At 41.3% G+C, this 21,871-nt stretch overlaps 1 protein-coding gene across 1 annotated transcript; it reads right to left on the reverse strand.

Moving 5' to 3' along the window:
• Nucleotides 1-2,033: 2,033 nt before the first annotated feature.
• On the reverse strand, nucleotides 2,034-21,146 carry LOC113144912 (NLR family CARD domain-containing protein 3-like). Its single transcript, XM_026331224.1, has 6 exons — nucleotides 21,096-21,146; nucleotides 17,534-17,762; nucleotides 17,177-17,229; nucleotides 3,400-3,617; nucleotides 2,354-3,277; nucleotides 2,034-2,263 (listed from the first exon to the last, which is right to left on the reverse strand). Exons 1-6 carry the CDS (start codon nucleotides 21,144-21,146, stop codon nucleotides 2,071-2,073), a joined length of 1,668 nt encoding a protein of 555 aa, XP_026187009.1. The 3' UTR covers nucleotides 2,034-2,070.
• Nucleotides 21,147-21,871: the final 725 nt, after the last annotated feature.

The raw sequence follows: 21,871 nt of genomic DNA on the forward strand, positions 1-21,871 counted from the left end.
CTCAGTGTATATTGTGTATACTATTTCAATGACTCAGCATTTGATGTGAAAGAAAGGGTCAAACTGTAACATTTAGTTTTTTTTATTCATGTATTGCAGTTTCACAGTGCTTCTGACAGTAAACATCTTAAACTTACCTGCTGACTCCTGGGTGTTTATTGAGGAACCTATTTAGCCATCTGTGAAGCTAGAAACCAGGGCAGAATACATGCTTTTATACTATTGTATTAACTCGTTAATTCATCTAGGTTGTCTGTTCAATTCTCCCTCTGTTCCCCCCGTATGTAAATAGTATGTATGGACCATGTAAATAGTTGAATAAATCTTTAAAAGAAGAAGAGTACTTTATTAATCCCCAAGTGGAATTCTATTATTAAAGCACTTTTTTTTGGAGGGGGAGTGGGGGTGGGTGTATGTGTGTGTTGTCTGCGTGCGTGTGTGTGTATGTGGTGTGTGTGTGTGTGTTATTGTTTATATTGTGAAATTATATGTCTTATGGCCTTGGACACAAAAGACTCTCTCAGTCTTGGCTTTGGCTTTGAACTTCCCATTCACCACAGTTCCTCATGAAGTGGGTGGGCAGAATTGTCCTGTATGGAGTTGATTTTGTCCACCACCCTCCTCTCTGACACAACCTCCAGACTGTCCAGTTCCAGTCCAACAACTGATTTTGCCTTCCTGATACACTTGTTTTGTCTTTTGGCCTCACCAGCCTTGATGCCACCTCCCCAGCACACAACTGCAAAGAACAGTGCACTTGCTACTACAGACTGATTGAACATCTTCAGTAGCTTGTTGCACACGCCAAAGGAGCAGAGTCTCCTGAGGAAAAATGGAGACAGGGACTGGGGTCTTCCTGCTCCTTCCTAAAGTCCACCACCAGTTCTCATCTCATATGTGACTGGCATCATTGATGGTATTTCACACAGTAAACCCATCACAGATTAAATAAAAAGTGATGATTTGTTTTCGATTTGAATTGTTTCATTTAAAAGAAGACATTTCAAGCTTTCTAGCCATATATTTCTTATTTTTATGAGGAAAGTATCCGCTGAGATTCAGGCTGTTTTATTTATGGGTCTGTGAAGAGAGTAAACAATAACAGAAAAGACAGAGAGCGCACCCTGTCTACTTTCTTCATTTAACCCAGCTTTTTGTTGTTATTATGAGGGTATACAACTAAAACTAGACCCTTTACAGATTCGAATGATATATTGCTTTTATCTGTACCATCAAAACTGACGGAGTAATTTAAGTTTGTTTCGGCGTTATCAGGTGAAGATGCCACAAAACATGCCAGCGTGTTCGTCGACCACTGAGGGTTAATAGTAAAAGTGATGGTGATGACACTGAAAGCGGAGTTCGAAGCTTCTGTCGCAAATGTTCATTTCTACAGAGAAATTCTGAATTTTGTTTGAATCCAATGCAAAATGCAAGTCCATTAATGCAAAAAACTCATTTTTACTATAATTTATTCCCTAACCCAAAGAAAATCAATAAGGAATCTAATCGAAAACTGAGAATAAAGGAATTCAAATTGACAATTAGTTTTTGAAGGGTTTTAACATCAATTTTGAATCTTGTTTTAGTCACTCTGTTCTTACCTTTGCCTTTATCATTCTATTTTTAGATGTCTCTCAGAAACAAAATCAATAGAAAAGTATTGTCAATGTATGCACAAAGACTACAGGTATTGACTAAGGGATCTTGGCAATTTGTATAGTGTCAGATTGTGGTTAAAGCAAAATCCTGCCTGACAGAATTCATCCTCAGCTTGAATTCCTCTAGAAAAGGGTGCAGGTCATGACAATTCTAAATTCTATGTTCTTATATATAATAATTCTATGTGTGTTTTTTTGTGTGTGATTGCTTGTAAATGTTATTGGCTATACAGCAAAGTTCCCCTCAGGGATAAAAAGTTATCTGAAATTTAAAAAACTGAAACATTTATTAAAAATTGAGTTGTAGGTCTTTGTACTACCAAAATGTCATAAAATCATATTAGCAGACATTCATCCTCATTTAGCCAAAAATTTAAATCAAATCTTAAATGGTCAGTAGCTGAAGAATTCAGAAGAAAAATCCTGACCTGAGAGTTCCCAGTGTACAGTGTGGACTTTTCAGTCCAGAAGATAGCAACTGAATGCCTGCATCCTGTAGATCATTGTTACTCAGATCCAGTTCTGTCAGACTGGAACATTGGGAACTGAGAACTGTGGCCAGAGCTTCACAGCTTCTCTCTGAAAGGTTGCACCCAGTCAGTCTGGAGAAATAACAGGAAAGAAAAAAAGTGATGAAATATTTGTTTTTCTCTCCAAACTTAGGAGAAAAGGCAAAAGGAAATGCCACTTACACAGCTTTGTTGGAAGCTTTAACCACTGTCAACAGCCTGAGAAGAGCCTCCTCTGAAGCGGAATATTTCCTTAGGTCAAACACGTCCAGATCTTTTTCTGATGACAGTAAGATGAAAACCAGTGCTGACCATTGAGCAGGAGAGAGTTTATCTGTAGAGAGACTTCCTGAACTCAGGTACTGTTGGATCTCCTCCACTAAAGAATGATCATTCAGTTCATTAAGACAGTGGAACAGACTGATGCTTTTCTCTTGAGACATATTCTCATTGATCTTCTGCTTGATGTATTCAACAGTTTTCTGATTGGTCTCTGAGCTTCTTCCTGTCTGTGTCAGCAAGCCTCGTAGGAGAGTCTGATTGATTTGCATTGAAATACCCAGGAGGAAGCGAAGGAACAAGTCCAGGTGTCCATTTAGACTCTTTAAGGCCTTGTCCACAGCACTTTGGTAGAAGAATGTCTCTGCAAATTCACATTGTTTTGTTGAACACATCTCAAAGGTTGATTGCTCTTCTGAAAGCAAATTGACTCCAGAGTTGATGAAAGTGAGATGGACATGAAGTGCAGCCAGAAACTCCTGAACACTCAGATGGACAAAGCAGAAGACGCTATCCTGGTACAAGCCTCTCTCTTCTTTAAACATCTGTGTTAACACTCCTGAGTAAACTGAGGCTGCTCTGATATCGATGCCACACTCTGTCAGGTCTGATTCATAAAAGATTAGGTTGCCTTTCAGCAGCTGCTCAAAAGCCACTTTTCCCAGAGACTCAATCATCTTCCGGCTCTCTGGACTCCAGTGTGGATCAGTCTCTACTCCGCCATCGTACTTGATGTTCTTCAGTTTGGCCTGCACCACCAGGAAGTGGACATACATTTCAGTCAGGGTTTTGGGCAGCCCCCCTCCCTCCCCAACACATCTTCCAGACCTGTGGCAGTGATCCAGCAGAAAATGGGTATGTGGCACATGATGTGGAGGCTTCGTGAGGTCTTGATGTGGGAAATAATTGTGCTGGCCTGCCAGACATCTATGAATCGCTTCCTGAAGTACTGTTCCTTCTGTGGGTCAGTGAACCCTCTGACCTCTGTCACCATGTCAACATACTTAGGAGGGATTTGATTGGCTGCTGCAGGTCGTGTGGTTATCCAGAGGCGAGCAGAGGGAAGCAGTTCCCCCCTGATGAGGTTTGTCAGCAGCACATCCACTGAGGTGGACTTTGTAACATCTCTCAGGATCTCAGTGTTGTGGAAGTCCAGAGGAAGTCGACACTCATCCAGACCATCAAAAATTAACACAACTTGGAAATCTTCAAATCTACTGATTTGTTTGGTTTCAGTGAAGAAGTGATGAACCAGTTCCAGCAAGCTGTACCTTTTCTCTTTTAGCACATTCAGCTCTCTGAAAGTGAATGGAAAAATGAACTGGATGTCCTGGTTGGCTTTGTCTTCGGCTTTATTTTATACTAACTATAGAAACTTTCCATACTACGCTACAAACTTTAATAAACAGTTTTATTGACATAAAATACACAAGAAGGTATATAGCAGACAGCAGATTTTAATTTAGTTTTAGTCATAGTCTTTTGGCTAAAATGCAATTTTAGTTTTAGTCATATTTTAGTCATCTGCTTTGTTTTAGTTTAGTCTAGTTTTAGTCGACTAAATAGCATAAGATTTTAGTCGACTAAATCTACTATAGATTTAGTCGACTAAAATCTATTGGGTTTAATTTAAGTGTAATTTAGTAAAACTATTGTAATATACAAAATATTCTAAATTAAAATTAAATGAAAAACAAGTTTCATTAAATATATATGGAATATGGCCTTTCCATAAAAGACCAAAAATTAGATATGCATCGTTTATCACCCCAGAAGGAAACACACTGTCACAAAAAATAATTGCTGCAATTCAAAATGTTCCTAAGCCAATTACTAAAAAACAAATGATGAGTTTTGGCATGACATCATTTTGCAGGCAGTGGATCCCGAATTACTCGCTGCGTGAAGCTCCCCTGTCTGCTGTGGTGCATGGTAAACAACTCTCTGCACATGACAAATCATGTGGACTCCTGAAGGAATAAAAACCTTTCTTGATCTAAAGGCACCACTGACTGTAGCTCCCACACTGGGTCTGCCTAATCCTAACCTAACCTTCACTTCGTTTGTTAACCAGAAGGATAGTTACATGACTTCTGTGTTATGCCAACCTCACGGCAGTAAACTACGACTCTGAGAGCTGTCGCTGCAGCAGAGAAAGCTGTTCTAGCATCACCCAATTTTGTTGGCTATTCTGGTCTGACATTGATGGTTGTTAAGTTCCATCCAGGCGGGGACGTAACATAAATGGGGCTCTTCCGGGATCCATCTCGCATCAGGTCAGTAATTTGCTCGGTATAATAGATGCCTGGTAGAAGGCGGAACAAAACACGTAATTCTTTTGGTTACATTTACAAAGTAAAGGTGAAAAATGGAGACTAGTAATTTCACACGCTTTATCTCTGCACCCTCTTTGAGAGTATTGGAGCAGTGTAAGAAAGTAGAACTAGTTGAAATTGCCTGGCATTTTTGCATTCCCTTTCCCACACAGTCACGCAAGACGAATATGAATTGACACATAAGCCAAAACACGTGTTTTATTCCTCAGGTAGTAACCGTCCTCTTTCAGCTCCTATCTCATCTCTCACTGAAAGTAGCCGCATGCCCTAGGGACATTTCACATTGTTTTTACTGTCATAAACCTGGACACCTTATCGCAAAATGTCCGAGTCTACAGAAAAAGGCCCAAATGCAAAAATCTTCCCAGCCAAAAGGGGAAGGTTTAGCATGTGTTCATATACCCACTACTTCACCTAGGTTTTCAGTGTTCCTTCCTCAAGCTTGTAAACCTGACAGTTGTTTCCAACCTTTTATTCATGAGGCAGCTGTATCGCTCTCTGGTAAAAACACTGATTACATCACAGTTAAAATGCTTAGGGACACCGGTTGTTCAACTTCTATGATACTTGCTAACGCCTTGTCCTTCACAGAAAACTCGTCCTGTGGATACTCCAGTGTACTACAAGGTATAGATATGCAGCTTTTGCCCACACTCATGCACTATGTGTATCTCAGTTCCTCCCTGGCCACTCGAAGATTCCCTTTTGCCGTATGCCTACTGCACATTCCTGCTCTTTGGCTGTTGGTTGGTGACATGTGATGTGCGCCAGCTAAAGTGCATCAGCCAATCATTTGTTCTGTTTTTAAGGACCGGAAAAGCCTTACTCAGTGCAGACTGGGATTTGATGTGAACAGTTTGCCATTCGCCAAGCTTCTGAAATTGTTTATGCCTTATTGTAGTCTAAGTGTTGTTTGCAAGACCTGTTGGTCAGAGTACGCTGAACGGGTCGCCGACCATTGTTCCTGTTTGTTTGTCTTACATATTGCCGCGTTAGTTTTGTTGTTTTTCATTTGTAAATAATCACTAGTCTCTTTATTGTCGTTCTTTTCCACTTGTAAAATAAAGGTAAAATAAACGCCAAACCTTTGAGCATTACGTCAGCTGTTTTCACCTCCTCCTTTCCATTTCCCCTTCCCTTTTACACTGTTAAGTTCCGTCCAGGCGAGGACGTAACAGGCAGTAAAGGTGGAGAGACGTGCAATCAGCGATGAATTATGGCAAGATCAGCAGATCACTCAGTAATTCACCTCCAATACCAGACTGACAAGGAATACGACTGAACCTGAACATTTGCTCAACAGACACAGACTGAAGATATTCCGACTACATTGACACCAGTACTTGGGGCTGGTTTGATGCTATGTTTGGAAAATGGAAAGCTTTTCTTGTTTCTTTCTACAGTTTGAGCTGTCTCTCTGTGTTAGCTCTCTCTGTACCTTCTGCAGTTGTCCCTGGTCCTGGAGCTGTATATTACTGATGTGCAGTTACTTGCACCACCAACCTGCAGTGTCTACTTGTTGTTTAGTGTTGCTGTTCTCTCTCCTCTATCCTCTCACCCCAACCGGTCAAGGCAGATGGCCGCCCAAACTGAGTCCGGTTCTGGTGGAGGTTTTTTCTTCCGTTAAAGGGAGTTTTCCTCTCCACTGTCACCAAGTGCTTGCTCATAGGGGATTTTGGGGTTTTGGTTTGATTCTTGCAAAATCCCTTGAGATGATTGTACTGTGATTTGGCATGATACGACCATTACTCAATGACAATGCCTCCCCGTGTATCTCTTCTCTCATCTCTGATTGGGAAGTTCTTTTTCATGAAGAAGACAACATCAGTGTCTAGCCCTGAGCATTATTTCTGGGAAAATAATGACGAAATGGTCTGTCTGTCAGCTCCCTATGTTAATGCAACAGACAGTACGTCTCCCTATGTGACCTGTGTGAATTCAACAAAGACTTTTGACACTGCTTTCTATTTCATTAGGAAGCACACGAAAAGACAGGTAGTCACATGGACACGCTAATCATATTACGTATGTTGCCATACCGGCATAATTTACTCTGATGTGTAAATTAATACTGCTGAGCAGATATATAAGTTGGTCATTTTCATTGTTCGGGGTCAATCGGTATTGATCTGTTCTGCAGATCGTATGCTCTGCTGTGACTCTGCCACTTTTGCCTATTAAATACCTAAGTACCTCAGCACTAGAAGGCAGGTCTGCTTGTGGTTCCCAGAGTTTCCAAAATTAGAATAGGAGGCAGAGTTTTTAGCTATCAAGCTCCTCTCCTGTGGAACCAGCTCCCAGTCTTGGTTCAGGAGGCAGACACCTTCTACACTTTTAAGGCTAGACTTCATTCAATCAATCAATCAAAGTTTATTTATAAAGCACTTTACAACAACACAAGGAAGACCAAAGTGCTATACATCAAGTAAACAATAATAAAATGCAATAAGCAGAAAAAGACATGACATACTTTTGTGTAATAAGTTGTACTACTAAGAGCTAAAGGCTAGCCTGAACAGATAAGTCTTTAGTCCGGACTTAAAAAGAGACAGGTCAGTGAGTGCTTGCAGTTCCAGGGGCAGAGTATTCCACAGTTTGGGAGCAGCAACAGCGAATGCACGATCACCCCACTGTTTATACCGGGATCTAGGGACCTCCAGTACAGTCTGAGAGGACAGACGAAGAGGCCTACTGGGGCGGTGGAGGGTTAAAATCTCCGATAGATAAGGAGGAGAGCTAAGAGCTTTAAAAACAAAAGTCAAAATTTTAAACTGGATGCGGTAACGAACTGGTAGCCAGTGAAGAGAGTAAAGAATGGGAGTGATGTGATTGGATCTAGATGAGCCAGTTAAAAGGCGTGCAGCTGCATTTTGCACCAATTGTAATCGATTAACTAGGGACTGTGTAATCCCAAAATACAGTGCATTACAGTAGTCAATGCGTGAACTAATAAAAGCATGAACAGCTTTCTCCAGATCACTGCGAGATAGAAAGGGTTTCACTTTGACCAGAAAACTGTGGGATTTTACGACAGAGCAAATGGTCACTAACTTAAACCAATGTGGGGGTTGAATGCTTGCTTGACCCTTTCATGGTATGTGGTTCTATCTGTTTTATTGTTTTAGTGTTTTAGGGTAGGAAGTTGTAAATAACTGCCAACAATTTGTTTCTTTGATGGTAAGAAGACTGAAGATAGTACCTGAACAACCAATGTGGGGGTCTGTTCAAGATTAGTCCACCCCTTTCTTGTCAAAATGTATATAAACTGGTCTTTTAACACAGACGGGAGAGGACCTCTGAAAGGCCTCTCCGGGCCGGTGATTAAACTGAGATGATTCATCACACTTGTGGTTGTTTTCTGAGAATTAGCAACTCTCAAACTTAAAAAAATTTCTACCACAATTTGGCGACGAGGATGGGATGGACATGCCACTGACTGGCGCCTGTTCTAGACCGAAGGAAACCACCGGTGGTAAAAGTTAAACACAGGGAAAATTCCGCTCGGACAAACGGAGGACCTGGATCCCGCCTGAGGTCAGAACGGGTGGCGGACAGTGGATGCTCCATTCATTTACTGAGTGAGTACAGTGTTATGAATCATTTCTTCTGTATGTTTTTTGGTATGTTTTTGGTCTGCGTCAAAGAAAAACCCTAGGTGTGTGTTTGGTAATCACGTGATCGTTGTAATCCCTCCTGGTAATGAGACCAGTGTGTCTGCGGGACAGACGCCAGATGATGAAAAAATAATCCTAAAAAACAAAAACCAAAAAAGAATAAAAAAACAAGAAACAACGAGAAAACCCCACTGGCTGAGGATTACAAACGTAAGTCTTCCTTCGGGAAGCCATATGGTTTATTAAGGAAACGACCCGTACGTGGCAAACATGAAAAAATTAAGACAGTACTGACGAAGTAAGCTATGATTGTTAATGGAAAACGATGTTGTTTTTTGAAAAGTAAGCTGTTATTGTTAATGTTGTTACTGAGAAGTAAGTAATGAGGAGTAAGCTATTATTGTTTCTGAGGAGTGAGGGTATTATTGTCTATTATTCTCATCCATAGAAATCATCCCATAAAATAAATTGGGCGTGTGAATGTGGTGATAATTTTATAAGCTTTGTGGTGACTCCTTCAGTGTCTTGTATGCACAATGTGTGTACAGTAAGGGTACGTTGCTCGGAACGAAAGTGTCAGCCAGGTACAAACTACCTGGCTGAAGAAAGTTACCCAAAGTTAGTGTTTGTCTGATAAGATCCGACCATACGATGAGATGGGAAGATCAGAGTGAATGAGAATTTATTGTGTGTGTGTTATAAGCCCAATGAAAGTGTAAGCACCAGTCCCAGTGAGTCTAGGAACATGGGGAATAATCCGGGGAAATTAGAAATCCTACCTGACCCTCTGACAGGCTCTGCTAAAATAATGACAGAGAAATGGGGTAAATGTGCAGTTGAGGAGATTCCACTATGGCACGCCATTACTGAAGGGGTGTTTCCATTGCAAGGCACACTTAGCACAGACTGTTTGAAGCGGTGTAGAATATTGTTGGAAGAAAGAGAAGCGGAAGTGACAAAGAAAAGAAAAGGGAAGAAAATAAATTGGCACTCTTTCCAGAAATGGGAAAGGGAGGCAGAGGTGAAAGAAAAGAAATCCACTGCAGGGTTGATGGTAAACTTAGCAAAGTCTGATGGTGAGGAAGTTAAAAAGGGAAAACAGAAACGTAGAGTAAGAAAGGGTAACCTGCCTCCTCCATATGCTGTCGCTATGCCCGTGGGGGGTCCAGCAGCAGCACAGCCTATCAGAGCCCAGGTGGCTGCAGCAGCAAGTGCCCAGTCACAGGGAAGCTCAGACGAAGAACAAGAAAGTGAATCTGAGCAACTCTATCCTGACCTGTCTTCTCTTTACATAACCCCTCAACCAGCGAAAACCCAGACTGAGAAAAAAACTCAAATTTCACCTGATCCTTTGAGCAGAACAAAGTCTCCCCTAGCAGCTACGTTTGACTACTGGCTGAGGAGCCAGACCAACAAAGGGGAAATACACCAGATGCCCATGATGACGTTCCCTAACCCTCAGCCTATGCCACAAGACGCACAGGCACAGGCCAACTGGAATCCAGAAGTGCTCGTCTACAGACCATGGCAGCCAGATGAACTGAAGGAGGTTGCGGATGAACTACCGGACCCCCAAAAAACTGGCGGTGAGAAATGGGTAACAGCAATGCAGCAATTACTCACTATGTATAACCCTACGTTACAGGAAGTAGAAGCTGTGTGTCGCAGGTTTTTCAAACTCCGGTGGGCAAACATCAGACCCACAACATGGTCAACCACAGCAACAGTGGGGTCCCAACAGTTCACCACCATGATGGACACCCTGTATGACGCTGTGCGAGCTGCGTTTCCTTTGAGAGTCTGCTGGCCTGAGATTCACAATACCAGACAAAAAGAGGGGGAGTCAGCAGCTGATTATCGCACCCGCATGGAAACGGTATTCGCTGCTCATTCAGGAATCGACCCAGGTAATGCGGCATACACCCACCTGTTGAAAACTGCATTAGTAAATGGTCTTTATCCTGGCTTAAGGAGCTGCGTGATGACATCATGTGTAGGCTGGGAAACAGAGACTTTGCCAAATGTATGGACACATGTCTTACACGCAGAAAGAAACCGAGTGGAGGCTCACATGAACCAGGTAAAGACTCTCCAAACTGCTCAGTTGATGTATTACCAACAGGGAACGCAAACCCTCAGAAGGGGCCTGAGGCCACGACACTACACTCCAAAAGGCCGAAAATTTCTGCAGGATCAGCGTCAAAGAGGACAGCCTAACACAGAAGTACGGTGTTACACTTGTGACGGATATGGACACATATCCCGTAACTGTCCTACAAACAGGAGGAGGACTTCACAGGACACACAAGTGCAAGAGAAACCCTGGCCACATGCTCTGCCCCAGGGACTTGCTGTGCATTCACCAGGGTTCCAGGCTCCTCAAGCATAGGAGACAGGGGAGGCAGGTCAGGACATCGCACTACACGGAGACACACATACAGTTCTACAGCCACACACTAATAGACCAGCTGTTACATACCATCAATACATACAACTAACATCAGACTCAAAAACACCACCTAGATTAACTCTTAAGATACAAGGAGTGAATGTAACATTCTTAGTAGATTCAGGAGCAGAGATTTCTGTCATTCAATCTAAATTGCTCCCAAATGCACAGAAAACAACACAATACCTTAAGACAATAGGAGCATCAGGCATTCCTGGTCTTGAACCACTATCAGAGCCACTTACAGTATGTTTTGGTGATTACAGAAGTGACCATGTGTTCCTTTTGTCAGATGTATGTCCTGTAAATTTAATGGGCATAGACCTCATGTGTGCACTAAGGGTTGATGTTAAATGTGAGCCCACAGGCATTAACATAACTTGTGCAACAGCCGGTCTCTATCCCTTCTCTTTGTCACAACCTGCCTGTTATTACTCATGGGATCTCATACAGTTCCCTGACATAGATGAATTATATTCAATGGTGCCACAGATAACACAGGCAACTGCAATCCTACAATGTATTTCTCATGTTTCGGCAGAAAACAGAGATATCACATATGAAGAAGCTTGGACTACAACTGACAAAGACACACTGGAAATAACCTCAGTATTAATTGGACACAACTGTACAGCAGCTGTAGTAAGCCTCTCTAAGTCACAATTAGCTGTGTTTACAGAAAGGGGTTTTGTCCCACACATTGCATTAACAAAGCAACCATATCAGTCCTGGGAAGAGATAGCTGCGTGGGTTAAAACAGCCCTAGAGGCTACAGACTGGCAGCCAGATTGTGATGGTAGATTACATTGCAAATCATTGAACATTACATCCTGCTCCTTACATATCCTAGTACCAGTTATACGGTCTATTCATAGGTTGTATTCACAGCATAAAGAACCGTTACTCCTTATGCCTCTGACGGCTGATGAGGAAGCATTACTTTCAACAGTACCTAGCAAATTGTGGGCTACAAGTAAGTTTGATTTTGGGGAAATAAAAGGTGCAACTCCTGTTGTTGTACAGCCAAAGTCTAATTTTAGGCCTTGTAAAAAACAGTATACACTGAGTCCTGAAGCTGTTGAAGGCATTGCTCCTGTCATTCAGTCACTGATAGATAAAGGTGCTATTGTGGAATGTCCTCAGTCACCCTGCAACACCCCAATCTTGCCTGCAAAGAAACCAAATGGTAGTTGGAGGCCGGTTCAGGACCTCAGAGCCGTGAATGCAGCTGTTCACCAAGTGGCTCCTACAGTACCAAACGTAATAACACTAGTGTCTCAAATTCCGGGGGATACTCGTTGGTATTCTGTTATTGATTTAGCAAATGCATATTTTAGCATTCCTGTTCATCCTGACTCACAGTTCTGGTTTGCATTCACTTTCAATGGTAAACGCTACACATGGACTCGCATGCCCCAAGGGTTTTCTTCAAGTCCTACTCTGTTCACAGGGGCAGTGGCTGAAAACCTCTCACATTGGGAGAGTCCATGTGGTAGCACACTAGTTCAGTATGTTGATGATTTGTTAATATGTTCCCCAACAAAGCTAGCATGCCAAACAGACACAGTGTCTCTACTAAGTTTTCTGGCAGAAAACGGCCACAAGGTTTCAAAAGACAAATTACAACTTGTCTCACAATCTGTGCGCTATCTTGGCCATATTTTAACTCCGGAGGGTCGCAAATTGGGTCCTGAACGCATCCAAGCAATTCTGGATGTACCAAAACCGCGAAATAAAAAACAAATGATGTCATTTTTAGGATTAGCAGGCTATTGCCGTCCATGGATTCGTAACTATGCGGAGATCTCCCAACCCCTTAATGACATCACACATGGGGGAAAACATTTGGCCATGACTGACGATTTGACTTGGACTTTGACTGCAGAGACTGCTTTCACAGAACTAAAACAGGCCTTGTCAAGCACACCCTGTCTAGGACTTCCAGACCACACTAAACCATTTAATTTATTTGTATCTGAACGAAATGGCTTCATGTCTGCTGTCCTCACCCAGCAACATGGTGACAAGCAACGACCCATAGGTTATTATTCAAAATATCTTTCTATAACAGAGAGAGGTATGATACCATGTTTGAGAGCAGTAGCAGCTACTACTGAAGCTGTCTTAGCTACAACTGATATTGTTGCCATGAGTCCTCTTACAGTACATGTCCCCCATGCAGTCCACTCTCTCATTCTGCAAGCAAAAACAGCTCATCTTACACCAGCTAGACAGATGCACTGGCAGAATATTTTATTAACAATGTCACATGTTACTCTCAAACGCTGCACTGTTCTTAACCCTTCAACCTTGCTCCCTAAAGCTGAAGACGGAGAGCCTCATTCATGCTTAGAGCTTGTAGAAGCTACAGCTAATCCACGTGATGATTTATTTGACACACCTTTGGTTAATGCTGAAGCTGTATTCTTTGTTGATGGGTCTTCAATGAGGAACCCATCAAATGGGGCACCATGTGTGGCTTATGCAGTCTGTACTGTATATGATATAATTGAAAGTGCTAGATTGCCCTCTCACTTATCAGCTCAGGCTGCAGAGTTGTTTGCCCTAACCAGAGCTTTCATTTTGGGTACCGGAAAACGCATCACAGTCTACACTGACTCTCAATATGCATTTAATGTTTGTCACAACTTCCATGCTTTGTGGAAGAACAGAGGTTTCCTCACCTCAACGGGTAAACCTATTGCTCACAGAATTCTCATTATTAATCTTCTGAATGCCTTATTGCTCCCTACTTCAGTAGCAGTGTGTAAATGCCAGGCCCACACTGGTGCTACTGATCACATCTCGCAGGGGAATGCAACTGCGGATGGAGCAGCTAAGGCAGCAGCAAATTCACCTGTCTCCCCAATTCTACAGATGCCCCTGTCTATTCAGGAAAATGTTTTTTCCCTTGATGATGTCTCCTTATTACAGACAGGAGCTGATGTGGGTGAGCAAACTGCCTGGAAAAGAAAAGGGTGCACACAACTTCCCTCGGGTATCTGGGTTAGCCCTACTGGGCTCCCGGTGCTCCCTAGATCCATATTTCCCTTCTTGGCAAAATTGACTCATGGGCCTGACCATGCGTCAAAAGGGGGGATGGTGGATATTGTAAATAGATTTTGGTATGCACCAGGATTTTCAGTGTTTGCTGAAAATTTTTGTAAAAAATGTGTGATTTGTGCTACTAACAATATAGGTAAAAGTTTAGAAGTAACTATGTCTGCGCATCCAAAACCAGAAGGCCCATTTGAACACTTAATGATGGATTTTATTGAACTCACTCCATGCAATGGCTACAAATATTGCTTAGTAATACTGGATATGTTTTCGAAATGGATTGAGTGTTTTCCATGCAGAAATGCTACTGCTGTTTCAGTGGCGAAGGCAGAACTGAAAGAAATCATTCCACGATGGGGACTCCCTTCCAAACTAAGTAGTGATAATGGGTCACATTTTGTAAATAATGTGATACAGAGTCTGTCAGTAAGTCTTCAGATTAATTTGAAGACACACTGTGCATACCATCCATCTAGTGGTGGTGCAGTTGAGAGAGCTAATCAGACACTGAAAACCAAACTTACAAAATTAATGGCTGAAACACAATTGTCATGGGTAAAAGTCTTACCTTTAGCGCTAATGTTTATGAGAGGCCGCCCACATAAAACAACTGGGCTCTCTCCTTATGAGATACTCACTGGACGACCCATGCGAATGACAAATACGCCTTTTCCCCAGAATAAGTTAACTTTAACAGGAATGGATGATGAGATGTTACAATACTGTTGTGCACTTAACCAGACTCTCAAGCTCATTTTCCCTAAGGTAAAAGCTGCCCTTCCTGAGCCTGTGGGAGGACAACTCCATGCCATCCAGCCAGGAGACTGGATAGTGGTTAAAGACCTTAGGAGGAAGCATTGGAACCAGCCCCGTTGGACAGGACCATACCAGGTGCTACTGACGACCCCAACGGCTGTCCGGATTGCAGAGAAGGATACGTGGATTCATGCATCCCACTGTAAACCCTTCCCACAGGGTGCCACCGATGAGACGACGACGAGGAGCTGAGAAGATGCACGGACTGTGGGTGCTGTTAGCAGTTGTCATCACTGGAGTGATCACCACTGCAGCCATAATTCAGACTGCATTCAGAACAGACAAAACCACGAAAGGAAGAACCAAAGACATGTCATCCAGACTCCCAGAAGATGACATCTTACAGGAAAACAAAGAACTCTTAATAAGACGCAAAAGACAGTTGTTCGAACAGTCCGAGTGGAAACCTTGGGGGTTTGACGCAGAGGAAGTGTTATCTCAACCCACTGTTCATGTTAATAGTTGGTATTCCTACATTCAGTGGCATAAAAACAACCTTTACGGACCGTATTCTAACATTCTAGCTATTCAGGGTCCTCCTGAAAGTTGGCATTCTCTTTTTAAATTAGAAACACAGCATTGCCCTTGTTTGGACCCTGTTATTAGTTTAGTACAGTCTTTTACAAAATATACATCTGTAAGCGAACACAGCAGGCAATACTGTAAATATTCCCATCGAATGTGGTATGGTGCAACCGCAGATGCATATGGACATACACAGGAACAGAAATCTATTTATTTATCATGTGTAGATTGGTTTTGTGATCACATGTTGCCTGCACCATTTCCATTGAATTCTACTATAGCTGACCCTGTGGAAGTACCTTTGCAACCCACAAATATTTCACATTCGGTGTGTTTGTGTTCAAATGGCACAGGGCAGTTTATGGGAATATCACAATGTACAAACCCTGTTGCAGGTCTTACAAGTCGAACAATTATGACTGCACATGGGACTGAGCACCAGCCAGCTTCTGGTTCAGTTAATATCACTTTCAAAGATGGACAGACAATATTAGTAAATGATTACCTTCATGCTCCTGCATATATGGGTATACCACCTATTGGAAATTTTTATTGGCTTTGTGGGAACAGAGCATTTCTTTTCCTACCGTCAGGATGGTCAGGGTGTTGCTATTTTGTTAATCTTACAATTGTTAACTTAGCCTTAGTTCCTGTTAATTTAATGCATAGTGTAAACCACATTGAGAAGTGAGAGATAGCAAAATTCTCAACCCTTGAAGCTTTCCATTGGCGTATTTCTTTAGGTGAAAAATGGGGAATTGGGTTGTTACCTTGGTACGGTGTAACATTCTTAGCCGATCACATTGACAATATTACCTATTCAATGTCTGCATTTGCCAATGAGACTATAAAAGGGTTTTATTTACTTCAAGCAAATGACAAATCTCATAGACTAACATTATTAAAACATGAAATGGCTTTAGACTATCTTTTAGCCAAAACTGGAGGCCTGTGTTTAACTTTAAATTTGACAGGAGATGCTTGCGTCACTCTCATTCCTGACAATTCTGATAATATGACAAATGTTATAGCAACACTACAACGGATTCGGGATGTTTTTGGGCCATCCGAGTCTTCGGGTTTCAGTTTTAGAAATTGGTTATCAGATAAGTTTGGTCCTTGGGGTGCTGGAATTGTGCAAATTTTAATCCCTGTAGTTATTATGTTTAGTATGCTCCTGTGTTTTTGTACATGTGCACTCACTTGCATGCGGGCCCTGATGTATAAATGGTTAGGAGGAGTACTTGGAGGAGAATACACTTCACTTTATGTTAGCTTACCAACTGAATCGACAAATACTGCTGAAATACAGTTAAATGATTGGGCCCCGGGAAACCCATACACTGACAGTGATCTAGATATAGAAAGACCCTGACTAATGATGTAATATTTTGTTAATGTTAATGTCTTGTCTTAAAATGTGTTGACACTTTGTGTCAAAAGGGGGGAATGTGGGATTTTACGACAGAGCAAATGGTCACTAACTTAAACCAATGTGGGGGTTGAATGCTTGCTTGACCCTTTCATGGTATGTGGTTCTATCTGTTTTATTGTTTTAGTGTTTTAGGGTAGGAAGTTGTAAATAACTGCCAACAATTTGTTTCTTTGATGGTAAGAAGACTGAAGATAGTACCTGAACAACCAATGTGGGGGTCTGTTCAAGATTAGTCCACCCCTTTCTTGTCAAAATGTATATAAACTGGTCTTTTAACACAGACGGGAGAGGACCTCTGAAAGGCCTCTCCGGGCCGGTGATTAAACTGAGATGATTCATCACACTTGTGGTTGTTTTCTGAGAATTAGCAACTCTCAAACTTAAAAAAATTTCTACCACAAAACGCAGCTGGAAAAAGCTGGCTTTGACCACAGCATTTATTTGTTTGTCCAATTTCAGCTCGTTATCAAAAATCACTCCCAAGTTCCTCACAGATTGACCAACATGCAGTGTCAGAGCACTGAGATCAATGTTGCGGTAGGATCCTGGGGGGCCAAACAAAATACACTCACTTTTACTTTCATTAAGGTGAAGGAAATTTTGGGCTAACCACTGTTTAATGTCTGAGATGCAGCTAAATAAAGAGTCCACTTAAAACCTTCCTTTATGACAAAGCATATAGTTAGGGCTATGGGATGGTTCAGGGTTACCAGGGTTACCTGAACCATCCCTTAGTTATGCTGTATAGGCCTAGACTGCCTGAGGACTCTATCAGTGCACTGAACCCCACTGTATTTGTATTTGTATACAGATTTAAAGAATTATAAAACTTTATAGAAATACTCTTACTGCTCTGCAGACAGTCAGCCAGCTCCTCTTGCTTCATCATCCTCAGAAAGTTCAGTGTTATGTTCAGAAATGCCTCACTGTTGCTCCTCCTCTGCTCTTCATTCTCACAATCCAGCACCTCCTTGTCCTTCATCTGACGCTGTAAGCATTCTGGGTAATCTGGATTCATAAGCTTCTGCATCTTCTTCAGCTCTTTCTTCACAAAATTAACAATGTTCTCTTCCAGCAGCTGAAACAGAAAACTGTGTGACTGATACAAGCAAACTGAAACGATGTAGCTAAACATGAGGGGTGTATTTGAGAAAGCAGGTTTAACAAACTGTAAATGTATTCCTGAACTCAGTTGTTAACCCTGAGATGGGAAACTCAGTTTTCAGTTCTTGAACAGCAGAGTTCAACCAACTCTGAGTTATCAGCATGCACGAGGACTGGAAAAAGCCATCATCACTGGAGCAATGATACAAAGATTCTCCATAGCCACAATGGAAAAACAGTTGGTGTTCTTCACACAAGTAGAATTAGAAGTTCGTATGCAGAACATCAACATTTTTTGTTAAGAAAAGCAACACAGCTGAAGCAACAAAGGTGAGGGAGTCATATTTTTCATGTTAAAAACACAATTACATTATGCATATTTTGAGTTAACACATACCACACTGTTTCTTTAAACAGTGGACTACAGATGAATATGAATATAATATATATGAATATAATATAATATGAATATTGCTTCTTACTGGGACATCCAGATAGTAATGAGTTACAGTAATCTAGCCTTGACATAACAAATGCATGGACTAATTTTTCTGCATCATTTTGAGACAGGATGTTCCTAATTTTGGCAATGTTGCGCAAGTGAATGAAGGCAGTTCTAGAGATTTGTTTTATGTGTGAGTTAAAAGACATGTCCTGGTCAAAAATAACTCCAAGGTTTTTCACAGTAGTGCTGGAGGCCAGGGCTATGCCATCCAAAGTAGCTATAATTTTAGAAAAGTTATTTCTGAGGTTTTTAGGCACAAATACAATAACTTCTGTTTTCTCTGAATTTAAAAGTAGAAAGTTACTGGTCATCCAGGCCTTTATGTCAAGGGTGTGATTAAAACAGTGGGTGGGTTTATTAACATTTTGAGTGAAACCAATTGAGTCTAATATTGAATTAAATGCAGTACTGAGACTATTATTTTCAACATCTACATGAATGTTAAAATCTCCCACCATAATGACTTTATCTGAACTAAACACTAAATCAGGAAGTCTGGAAATTCAGTTAAAAACTCTGAGTAAGGGACAGGTGGATGGTACACAATGACAAGTAGAACTGGTTTTTGTGTTTTCCAGTTTGGATGTGAGAGACTAAGAGTGAGGCTCTCAAATGAGTTATAACTGTTCTGAGAATGAAAGTTTAATAAGTTTGAGTGGAAGATTGCAGCTACTCCTCCACTTCGACCTGTGCTTCGAGGAACATGATAATTTTTATGACTGATTCATTCAGACTGACATATTCATCCTGCTGTAGCCAGGTTTCAGTGAGACAGAGTAAGTCAATTTGGTGATCAGTTATCAAATCATTTACTAACAGAGATTTAGATGAAAGAGACCAAATCTTTAATAATCCACATCAGACTGTTCTGATGTTATTAAAGTGGACTTTAATAAGTAGACTGTTCTGTTTTTCTGTTCGATAAGAGTGGTCTTAAATTGTATTAAGTTTTTATGAATAACTCCTCTTCCGTTAACTTCTGATTTATTTGATTTATATGTCGTTTGAGGGGGGCAACGGCTCTAAGGAAACTGCAGAGAGGCGTTTTAGACTGCGTCTCTGCGACCCAATCCCCACCCTGGAATGTCAAACTTTAGGTTGGCTAATAAGCTCGGCCAAATTTCTAGAGATGAGAGCTGCACCATTCAAAGTGGGATGGATGCCGTCCCTCGCTACCAAACCGGGTTTTCCCCAGAAAGTGGCCCAATTGTCTATGAAGCCCACATTGAATTGAAATTCCTTGAGTATCAGCTCTTTGAAACTAATAGCATGTTCTCAATATTCTCTCCATAACTGCTACTGGAATTGCAGCACTCTGTCCAGTATAGACCAGAATTCATTGCAAAGCTTATATTGAACTGTCTTTGCCAACAAAAAATGTACTAGTCTAAATTGAGTTTCAGACATCTGAAATGATCATTACAGATATCTCTGATTGTTTGTATGTGTGCCAAACCAATTGATATCTGTGGCATCATTTCAGATATCCAAAATAAGACTTCAAATAAGTTTAACACTTAAGTTGTCATTCTTAGTCAGATTACAATTGAAGATGTTTTGAGTTATAATTAATTCAACTAGTTGAAGTTGCCCTTTCAGATATTTAAAATATAAACAGACTTATACTCAAAGTCAAAATTATTATTTAAGATGGCAAATGGAAAAACTAATGTAAGATATCTACAATTCAGTTTTTACTAGCACTATGAATTCCTGATATTACATTTTGTTAAAGTTATCTTTAACAGAACTTCAACTAGTCAGAACTTCTTTTTGGATATCAAATACCTTTAAATACCTTTACACCATTCCTGACCTCCTTTACCAGTTTAACATGTTTCCTGATATGACCTGACAAGTTCTGTAATTTTATATTGTATTGTACATAAATTGTTCCTGTTATACCTCTACTTCTATTGCTAAATACGTAACCTATGTAACTATATAACCAAACAGCTCAAAGCATTGCCAGCAGAATATGATGGTTACATATAGGCTATTTAATTGTTTATCTGCTACTCGTGCTTGTGGCTATTTCATGTACCTGTGTGACTTTTATTGAGTTTGTTAAGTTGCTGAGTTATGACTCTAATTTACTTGGTATTACGTGTCAACAAAACTCAATTAAGTGATCTAAAAACGTATGTGTTTGAAACTTGTTTGGTTGACCAATTATCAGCAAGGATTGAGCACCTTCCCAGACCAAGCCAACCACAATGACTGACCAATCAGATAAATTAAATTCTTTCTTTTCATTTTTCCTCCTTTGTAAATAGTTAAATGCTAAGCAGCCTGGTATTTAGTTTTTCCTCTCCCCCTTCACCTTCTGCCCCTCTCTCTCACTGTGTGTGAGTAGGCATATGTGTATTCCTGCTGAAGGGTACATGACGGCTGATTAATGAGATGCACCTGATCCTCATCAAGCTGCCAGAGTGCACTCTACAACACTTCGGTGCCACATTGTACTTCCATCTTACATGGTAGCAAGTGATAAAGCCAGCTCCTTGTCGAAGCCATGCTTTGTGTTTTCCCCCCTGAGTAACTAGTTTTCTTGATTGCTTCCTTCTTGTCTAGTTCCATCACCAGACCAGTCACATCAAGCCCCAGCAGTGATCTCCTCCAGGTCTCTACAGCCAGCTTTTCTGAGCCACTGCACCTTCACCTACCTGTTGATCGAGTATCCTCCGTCTTCACCACTGCACCACACTCATCTATTCCTTGTTCTCCCCGGGTTTGACGCTGTGTACCTGAATCTTTGTGAAATTCTACGCATCTCTTCTCCAGTCTGAGTATCCTACTCACCTGTTCCTCATCTTCCCGGGAATCAACGCTGGCTACATCAGCTCTCAGCATGTTGACTGGACCCCCGTCTCTACCAAAATCTGTCTACTTTTTCTCCAACTACAATATACAACTCTCTGACCTGGGTCCACTGCTCTTCAACTAGAGACTTCTGGGGAAATTTATGGAAACTTAATAATAAATTAAGACTCCAAAATATACTACATATTTTAGTATATTGTATACATTATTATTATATAATGCAGCCTGGACAAAAAACTTGAGTGGTCTACCAATGTGGATGCAGTGTACAGGAAAGGGCAGAGCTGTGTCTTCTTCTTGAGACAGCTTGGTTCCTACAATGTCTGCAGTAACATGCTTTGCATGTTCTACCACACTGTCATGGCAAGTATACTGTTCTAATGCTGCTGTCTGTTGAGGGAGTGGTATTGTGGACAGGAACTGTAGGCGACTGAACAAACTGGTGAAAAAGGCCATTTCTGTGCTAGGAAGGGGGCTGGACCCTCTCAGAACTGTGGTGGATATCCCCTCCACGACATCCTAACTAAACAAAGTAGAAGCTGCAAGGGGAGGCTCATGGCACTGGGCTGCAAAACTGAGAGGTTCAGGAGATCCTTTGTCCCCATTAGATTTTTTAACATTAACTGTTGATATTGTATTTATGCTATTTGTTATTGACTGGGTGTCTTTATCTGTTTATTGTATACCGTGAAATTTCTGTGTAAAAGTAAATATATGCGCTGCTAGACAATCTGAATTTCCCCCCATGGGGGATG

This window comes from Mastacembelus armatus, chromosome 18 (assembly GCF_900324485.2).
Source record: "Mastacembelus armatus chromosome 18, fMasArm1.2, whole genome shotgun sequence".
In the NCBI taxonomy this organism is placed as follows: domain Eukaryota; kingdom Metazoa; phylum Chordata; class Actinopteri; order Synbranchiformes; family Mastacembelidae; genus Mastacembelus; species Mastacembelus armatus.